The sequence below is a fragment of the Megalops cyprinoides genome, chromosome 1 (genome assembly GCF_013368585.1).
Source record: "Megalops cyprinoides isolate fMegCyp1 chromosome 1, fMegCyp1.pri, whole genome shotgun sequence".
Taxonomy (NCBI): domain Eukaryota; kingdom Metazoa; phylum Chordata; class Actinopteri; order Elopiformes; family Megalopidae; genus Megalops; species Megalops cyprinoides.
The window spans coordinates 42,073,811-42,083,309 of NC_050583.1; the positions used below are offsets into that span (position 1 = coordinate 42,073,811).

General features: G+C 39.0%; 1 protein-coding gene across 1 annotated transcript; it reads left to right on the top strand.

The window, feature by feature from the left end:
• The first annotated feature begins 7,175 nt into the window (after positions 1–7,175).
• LOC118786253 (interferon alpha-21-like) lies at positions 7,176–8,374 on the top strand. Its single transcript, XM_036541406.1, has 5 exons — positions 7,176–7,310; positions 7,407–7,493; positions 7,654–7,805; positions 7,895–7,991; positions 8,279–8,374. The coding sequence occupies exons 1-5, from the start codon at positions 7,176–7,178 to the stop codon at positions 8,372–8,374; spliced, it is 567 nt and encodes a 188-aa protein (XP_036397299.1).
• Positions 8,375–9,499: the final 1,125 nt, after the last annotated feature.

Below are 9,499 nucleotides of genomic sequence, written 5' to 3' on the forward strand. Positions count from 1 at the left end.
ACTCCTGGCTTGTCTTTTTGCAATCTGCCCCCTCACTGTACACAATGCTAATATGTCATTTGAACAGCTTCCTGTGGTTTAGCTGCTGTTTACAAATGAACAATTCACTAAATGGCTTTTCCTGCTTTGACATGCTTTGACATGTATGCAAAACAGGTTTATTCATTTTTCTTGTTGCCTTTTAATTGTTCTTGCATACAGTTGGTTTTAATCTTTTTAAACTTTGTCCTGCTGCTTATATATAGTTCTTTGGGGGTTTTGTTCTAGTGCTGTCCTTTGTATTGTTTATTTTCCACTGCATTTTATAAATATTTACCTCAAGTGTTCTGTCCTGTTCAGAACTTTTATTTTGTGAAATGCACTATACAAATAAAACATATTTATTACAACATAGTAAATCTATTTGCTGATTTTGGAACGCACAACATCAAGTCATATGCTACTCAACAAAGTCTGCAACCGTTTTCTCTTTGTGCTTTATTGCTGACATTCTTTTAACTTTTAAACTCAAAAATTGCTTGCCGTACATTACAACGTCTATTTCATCTCACAGTACATGCAGAGAATGTACTGTATCTGCACAGGCTCTTAGAACGAATATCGGACTTTGTGCCTTTTGGAACTAATTTATATTTTATTTTTTGTACCACGTGTTGGTGAAATTTGATGTTTTAAAGCTTGGAACTCAAAAGGCTGTTTAATATCGGTCTCGAATTCGTTTCTGTTATACCCATGCAGCTCCTTTCATGTTGAATAGTGATGGGAATAACGGCTCTTTGAAGGGAGCCGGATCTTATAGCCCTGTTCCTTTCCGAGAGCCGTTCAAAAGACTCAGATCGGTCGCGAACGTAACATCACTAATGTTGAACAGGTTTGGGTAGCCTGTAATAAGCTTTTAATTGTTCTAGGTGCCGACATACAATAGCTGATGTTACTAACAAAATTCCATGGTTGGTGCTCATATGCCATGTTTCCACTCACGAACTATGCACTCATTTCACTTATTAGCTAATTAATTAGCTAAATATCTGACAAAAATGCATTCCCCGACTATATCATTCCATAACCATATTCCATATATCATTCCATAATCATCTGTCAGCGGGAGGCAAGCAACTTGCGTTGGCTTTCGTAACTTATCATATGCTTATATATACTTACCAGTGCCTATATATTAGTGAATTCATAATTCATATTTTAGTGTAAACACTTATCGCGGAATCGGTCATGGTGAAAGTCAGAAGTTTCAGTCGAAAACAGAAAAGCTACGACGAAACATCCAACAGCAATACCAAAACCCAGGACTTTCGTTGCATCACCGCAACGTCATTTAACAAACAGAAAAGGAAAGTGGGTTCACGCGGCACCACAGGGGAAGGAGCTGCTCGATGCATTGTTCTTTGAGATTACCTTTTTCTTGTAAAATGTTTCCCTATTAAAGCAAAAATCGAATTCGGACTATTCAGCGTGATCTGACAGAACAGTTAAGCACCAAGGAAAAACCATGGAAAATTACGAAGTATCTTGTCATTGTGCTGAGGTATGTAAAACATCTTCAGATTCCGTCTAATGAAACTACTACACATGTTCAATAGATCTTTGGGAAATTCTCGAAAATCATTTAGTGCTGTGCAATGCAACACACGACAGCCTGTTTATCAAATATTATGTTCATTTGTAGCCCCAGACAGGTTACAACATATCCAAAAGTATACAAAGACAAATACGTATACAAAAGACTAATTGTTTGATCAAGATTAATTATTTAGAAATACAAACGATATAGGCATGACATTTATTATATTGTTATCACGAAATATTACCTCTGCTAAAACAGCAAACATCAATGGAGAATCGGGAATGAACTTAACAGGAAGGTGAAATTATTTTGTTTTGTGTTGTCTGGGGAGATTCTAACTAAAATTCACTTTATAGAAAAGGTAAACGCTAAGTTATATGTGAATAATTCAAACAAGCCATAACAAATTATCATAAAGCACAAACTGATCACCGAATTCCCTGCTAATACCGAAATAATTGACGGCTCTGTCTGTATCGCTTCCAATGAAGAAGGCCGTTGTGCTGCCTGAAAGACATGCGATAACCAGGAACTTGAACATATATATGTTTCTTTCTCTGCGCAGAGGTTTTCACTTGGTTGAAGGTGGATTCAGGAAAAAAAACAACAACAAATAATACAGCCAAAATGAATTGATACATGATATTAACACTGATACGTGGGCAGTGACAATATTCTGATTTCCAGTTATATTTAATATCTGGGCCAAATCAGGAAGTAATCGTTATGTAACCTGATTGTCTTTACTGCGACCGAACGGCTCTCCACAGCATTGCCATTACTAGTTTGGCCTTTCGTACTGTTCATGAGCCTCATTGGTTAGGGGAGGTTTTTTTTTTTTATCTTGAATGATTAGCCTGGTAATTTCACAAAAGAGGACGTGGATGTCCCTATTCCAGAAGAAATATGCTCATGTGACCAAAGTGAGACAATGTGAGACAAAACCAATATAAATGTCTTATACTAGCATATAATAAATGTGTGTTATATATGCTATATATTAATAAACACTGGGAATAAAACTTTTGTTCATCATTCATAATTTATTGAATTAACTCAGTTTATTGCAACTGTTCATACAGAGCTATGTCTGATTTTACTTAGACAAACTTAGAAATATTGTTCTGTGTAGGTATATCACATAGGAAATAGAGTTGTGTACAGTACTGTTGATTGAAATGCCTCAGAATTTGGGCTTAATTGTTTGAAATTATATTGCTGTCTCAGTCTCAATGTTGTAATAAAAAATATTATGATTTTCCCTCTACAAATCAAGACATTGTTTCATCTACCAGGTCACTGATGAGATCATTCAATTGTTTGGTGCAAATCCAGATTCTTTCTCTAGGGGTGAAAGGAAAGTATAAGATTTCTTGACAATTGTCAGCAACCAGGTGTATGAGCTTCAGAGTAGTGAAAGATTAAAATGGTAATGGAACTGCTGTGTCTAAATAAAGCACAAAATTCATGTATACATCATACACACAAACATGCAAGCAATTGACCAGTCATAGATTTCATCCCTGTTTTGACCAGTTTTTTCGGTTCTTAATTCAGATTCTTTCCAAGACCAAAAAGAACAAGAAATTGCATCTGTATTTCAAGAGACTGTACGGTACTGTGAAAATGAATAACTGAATGGTTGTACTGTGAAAATGAATAAATGAATAAATGCTTATGAATAACTGACATAAACAGTGGTAGCTTTGGTGGATTTAGTTTCAGGAATTTGTCAATCATGCATTGGAGCTTGTCAGGAGAGAAGCATTTGTGGAGACTGGATATCCAGCCATATGCCCCCACCAGTAAATGCTATGATGAGTCACTGTCTCTGAATTATAATGTATTATATAATTATTCATTTTGCAACATTAAATGCTAAACAGACTCACATTTTAAAATGTGGTTAATCTTTCATTTCAAATTAATAATATAAGCAAATGGGCATACATTAAGTATGTGGTGCTTGCTACCGTTTTTTTCTATATGTATGACTTGTGCACTTATTTCAAAAAGTTTGAAATTCACAGCAAATTTTGCCTTTCTTATTCATCATCTTTCTGATTTATAGTGTAACATCGATGTATACGTTTTTTCATAAATTTTTAGGCATTGGTGGAAGACAATAAACTAATGTAACTCATGAATTTGGTCACTGATGTGATGCTGATCAGATGTTTATGTTTAAAAACCTATACAATGAGTTGTATCTGGTATAGTCACACATTTTTACATAAAAAATAATTTCTAAAAACCATCTGCTTATTTATTTAAACCATAATTAAATCCCCCCCAGCCTCAGAAATATTGGAGTTTTTCAGCTCAGTGATGTTATTTCACGTATGTATCAGTTTTCACAATTCCTTGATTATTAAACTCTTTGACAGCATTATTAATTATTTTATCTCATTATTTATATACTTTCTCCTTCAATTTTCAGGGAAGATGATATGAAATTAATACATATTAGATGCCTAAAAAGGAAGCATTCTGACTCTAAGGATGTAACTGGTTGTTACATAAAATCAGTTAGGTGTCCCTAAAGCTAACAGACTTAAACACAACTGCACTACGCTACACAACATAATATATTATGTAATTATCTAGGCAATTCCATAACATACAATACAACACTGTTTGTTTATGTACCACATTACACTATTCTGTACTAATATTTATTAAATTCCAGGCCTGTTGCTATGGGGGTGCTTAGGGGTGCAGTGCACCCCCAATTGTCTCCTTATATCCCAATGTCTACATAGTATGTGTGCACCCCTGTGGATTGCACCCCTCTGTATTTTCTCCCAGTGCTGAGCCTGGTCTGGACTGAATACTAGACTGAAGTACACCAAACCAAAATAAGTGACACCAGTAATACTGTGCAATAATATACAATTTCATACCATGTTATAAAATACAAAGCTATTGTTAACTGTACCATACTGTGCAATACTATACTATACTATATTAATTACACAATATTAAACTAAACAATATCTGTCAGGGCACAGGCACGGACTCACATGCAGACCAGGCATACTCAGGTTCCAAGAGGCTTTATTTGAAGGGGAAATTGCAGGGCAGGTATGTAGTCCGAGGAAGAATAAACAAGGAGCAGGGATCGAAAACAGGAGCAGGCTGGGTCAACTGGGCAGGCAGGCAGAACAGGCAACCAAGGCAGGGCGACGGGAAGGGACGAAGCCAGACGTCAGGCGAAAGTCAGCACAGCACAAGTACAACACAACACAACACAACACAACACAACACAACACAACACAACACAACACCAACACAACACAACACCAACACCAACACAACACCAACACAACACAACAATCACGTGGGTACAAAACAGACAAACTGGCAATGAGACAGAGACAAGCAGGGTAGATAAAGGCAGGGCTAACGAGGAGATGGGATGCAGGTGGGCAGGCAGGCAGGTGGAGACGGTCAGGAAATCAGGTGGGCGGGGACAGGGCGGAGAGCGAGGCAGGGCAGGAACACATGGGATGTGCAAAAAGCACATGGATGACATTGACAGACAGGGAGAAACACAAAAACAACAGCTAGGGAGCTGACGAAGTACTGACAATATCATACTATACTATACCATGGCATACTATACTGAACTATACTATACTGTACTAAGTACTACCATTTATGTTACAATATTCAATACTGCAATATCTTACACTTTGCTGTTCTGTACTATATGATACTTTACCGTACTTTGTGAGGCTATGCTATGTGCCACACCATTCTTTCCACTCTATGCTACGCTTTACTGTTCTATATAATGATATACTTTATTTATTATACTGTATTTTGCTGTATTATGCTATACTACACAACGTTATAGACACTACAACATGTTGTGCTATACTGTGCCATACTGTTCTGTACTATTACTTATTCAGCTAGGCCAGCACTGCAAAAGAACAAAAATGAAGTCATTAATCTGCATTTTAGTGTCACTGAAATTTACTTTAATTGTTTAATTTAGTTTCATTCAGACTAATTAGAACTGAATCATGTTGTTAAATATACAGTCGGAGAGGGCAATATTTCTCCTGTCCAGCATGGAAACCAAAAGGAAGCTACTTTCATTAAAATAAATTCTTGGCATTTTTTCTTTTGCATTTCAATACCTTTCAAAGTCGCCCATGGTTAAGTCAGCACAGACAAAGTATTCTGTAGCCTATTATTTAAACTCAAGAACAGCTGCAAGAACGTATCTGCATGTAATGTGTGCAGATGGGCGGCAGTGTAGTGGTTGAAGAGCAGGACTTGAAACCGAAAGGGTGTGTTCAATTCCCCACTGGGACACTGCTGCTGTACCCTTAGGCAAGGTACTTAACCTACAGTTGCCTCAGTGAATATCCAGCTATATAAATGGATAACATTGTAAGGAAGTGATGGAAGTCGTTCTGGATAAAAATGCCAATAATGTAAAAATGTAATGTATGCATATACGTAAATTCCGGATATTCTTTCTACTACTGGTCCGCAAATCATCTGTCACTGCTGCTGAAAGACGGGCGAGCGGCGAATCCCTGACTCTGCTCAATCAGATAGATGGTTACTGTAGAGCACATATACGATTTGATCCCCACGATCAGATTGGTTATGCCGAGAACGGGTGTCCATGGTGTTTAAAATATGTTGCTTTGCATAGTGGACGCTTGGCTGGAGGTTCCACATCGGTCCATTTACCGAATTCTCGGTACTAGAAAGCGAGGTGAGGCGATGTATGCTTTACTCAACTAGGTGTTAATCTAATCTTGATATCTGCTCGGTGGGAACTTATATTAACGATTCTCTCAGTTTGATGCGCTCACACGTGGAAGAAAACTACATTCCTGTACTATATGTGCAGGGATCAGACCAGGGACGTTTCTAGCTATTGAAAAGATCAGGGGCTAAATCATGTTTGCCTGGGGCTTGTCTTTTTTCTGAAGGGAGATCGGGGTCGGTAGGTTGGGGAGGTTATATCTACCTTTATAATAAATAACTATTATCACACCTTCGGACGCTGCAAGTCAGGTTCCGCTCTGTTACTCAGTCTGTCTGTTGTTTTGCGCTAAACACCTCCTTTTTCAGGGCGAAAATATTCGGGGCTAGGCTTAAAATATTCGGGGCTATAGCCCCGAATGATCGGACCTAACGACGCCACTGGATCAGACGATCCGCAGCTAATCCCACAAATACTAAGCAAAACGTTTGGAAAGATTGTACGTTAACAGCACCTACTCTCGACTATTACTCGAGATGAAAATTTTCTCATAGCTCACTTCTTTTATCAATTCGCCGTTTGCAGGTTATATAATAAATAGGAGTTTTCGTTTTCATTCATTTGTTCAAGGCTGAGGTCTAAGCAGTGATAGAATACAGTGCAGAATCGCAGTGAACAGAAGGCCAAAAAGTTGAACGCTGCGAATAGCTGACAGAGGGAATTTTACTTCTGATTAATTTTAATTATCAGTCGACTACGTAATTAATACGTAATCACGAGAATATGTATAAATATACCAGCTACAGGCATTGTTTTAACGACTGTAACTGAACAGTAATCTCACTGCAACAGCCACTATCAGAGATGGCTCATCTGAAGCTACTCAGCGCCTGTCTGATTCTGTTTATCCTGTGTCACACTTTATCGACCACGTGCCAGTGGACACAGTTTAAACTGGTGGAGCTGAATAATAAGTGCATACAGCTGCTGAAAGATATGGTAAATATCTCATGGTATTTTAATGTATTATCTGTCTTGCCTGAGTATCTCTACATGCGCATCTACAAATGTTTTTGAATCATTTTTAATATACAGGGAGGCAACTTTCCGATTGTGTGCCTTAAAGAGAACATCAAACTCAAGTTTCCAGAGGGTGTTTATAGATTGTCAGGACATACTCAGGTAACCTGAAAAAATATTTAAATGTACAACACTTCAAAATGCTTATGATGCTAATGATTCTCGAGTACCACAATTCATGTGTATCAGGTAGTGTATATAGTTTTTAATCCTAATGGAGAAGGGTGACAATTGTTTAACACTATATCTGTCTTTATGTCAGGATGACATCGCTTTTATAGCGTACGAGGCACTGAACTACGTTGCAAAAATATTCAGTAACAACATGGATTCTACCACTTGGAACAATAAAAAAATACGGCTCTTCAAAAACTTGTTACATCGTCAAGTTGAAAATTTGGAGGAGTGCGTAAGTACTGTCATTTTTCTTCTGTAAGTTTCATTTGCTTCATTTAAATTCATGAATTAATTCTGTTTTTCTTTCAGTGTCTTCATAACGTCTCAAGTGAGATGCCTTTCTCCGGGGATGGAAGTTTCCCGGCAGCCAATATGATACTGAAGGAATATTTTGAGGAACTGGGCACGCTGTTAAAAGATAAGGTAACATATCCACGAACCATGCTATTGAATATTACATGCTTTAATGCTTAGACTAACTGGGTATATTCGTGCATGGAGCCCAGAGTTCTTTGGCAGATTTCATTATAAGCGTTTTCATTCGGCTCGGCAACAGGTTATCTGTGCAAAATTAAAAAAACGAAATTAGTCACGTAATGAGAAAATAATTTGTTTCACATTAACAAATTGCACATATTTTTGTTTATTTCAACTTGTACAATGTAAGTGAAGGCGACCCGAATAGCGCATCTTTGAAAACTATTTTCTAGGGTTGGCGCCTCTGCGCGTGGGAGATCGTGAGGAAAGAAGTTAGACATAACCTTGAGCAATTGAAGATGTTCCTAGAAAGGAGAGGAAGACAATGAAGAAACGAAGTGGTGCCAGGGGGAATGGCAGGCACTTCACGAAAAATACACGGGTGGAACTGAAACGGTAACGCGTTATTTATGTATCTAATTGTCAAGACTCAGGCAAGGACTCAGGCGCGGACCACGATAGCTTCGGGTTCCAAGCGTCTTTAATGGAATCGTCAGGCAGATCGCTAATCAGAAACCGGCAGGGTCGAAAACCGGAAGGCAGTCCGTGGACAGAACGAGGATCGGGAAAACGGAGCAGGCAGGGTCGGGAACCGGACAGGCAGGCAATCAGGCGAACGTGGCAAGGAGGCAGGCAAAAACGAGGTCAGGGTACGAGCAGGGTCGAAAAACTAGAAACACGCAGACAGAAGCAAAAAGCAAACGGCGGGGACGAAACAAGAGAAAAACACTGTGACGAACTAGCAACAGGACAGGGAAAAGCAGGGAAGATATAGGGCAGGGCTGACGAGGGGATGGGAAGCAGGTGTGCAGGCAATCAGGCGGGCGGAGACCGGGCGGGGAGCGGGGCAGGACTAAAACACAAGGAAAACAAAAACACAACAGCTAAGGAGGCGGAGCACTGACACTAATTATCGTTTTTTGTGCATTTATGTATTTATTTAGTCTGTTCGTAGAACAAGCTTATTGATCCCCTCAGTCTGCCTTCAGGGCTGGTGATTCCACAGAAACTGCCCTCTTTTGCCCTCACTGAAGCTCTTCAATCAGCCAGAGCATCCTCCCACCCCTCACTTTTGATTCTTGCGCACCTTTTTGCAGCCTTTGATACAGTGGACCAAACTGTCCTTCTGTCTACCCTGGCTACACTGGGGATCTCGGACACAGCTCTTCTTTGGGTTCAATCCTAACCCTCTGAATGCTCTTTGTCTACACCTCATAGCATGCCTATTGGTGTCTCCCAAAGGTCTGTACTCAGCCTCCTCCTCCTCTCTCTTTTAATATCACTTCTGTACTGACAACACTCAACATTTCCTGTCTTTTCCTCAATCTGACACACATATGCATGCATCTCATCTTACCTGAAGATGGATGATGGACCGCCACCTAAAGCTCCAACTGTTTATGACTGAGATACATCCCCTCCAGGTCTTCCCCATTTCGAGACCTCTCCCTAAG

Coding starts and splice junctions, on each gene's coding strand:
- LOC118786253 (XM_036541406.1), top strand. CDS start 7,176: ATGGCTCATCTGAAGCTACTCAGCGCCTGTCTGATTCTGTTTATCCTG. Junction 7,806..7,894: donor AATTTGGAGGAGTGCGTAAG/TACTGTCATTTT, acceptor TCATAACGTCTC/AAGTGAGATGCCTTTCTCCG. Junction 7,992..8,278: donor GCACGCTGTTAAAAGATAAG/GTAACATATCCA, acceptor ACTATTTTCTAG/GGTTGGCGCCTCTGCGCGTG.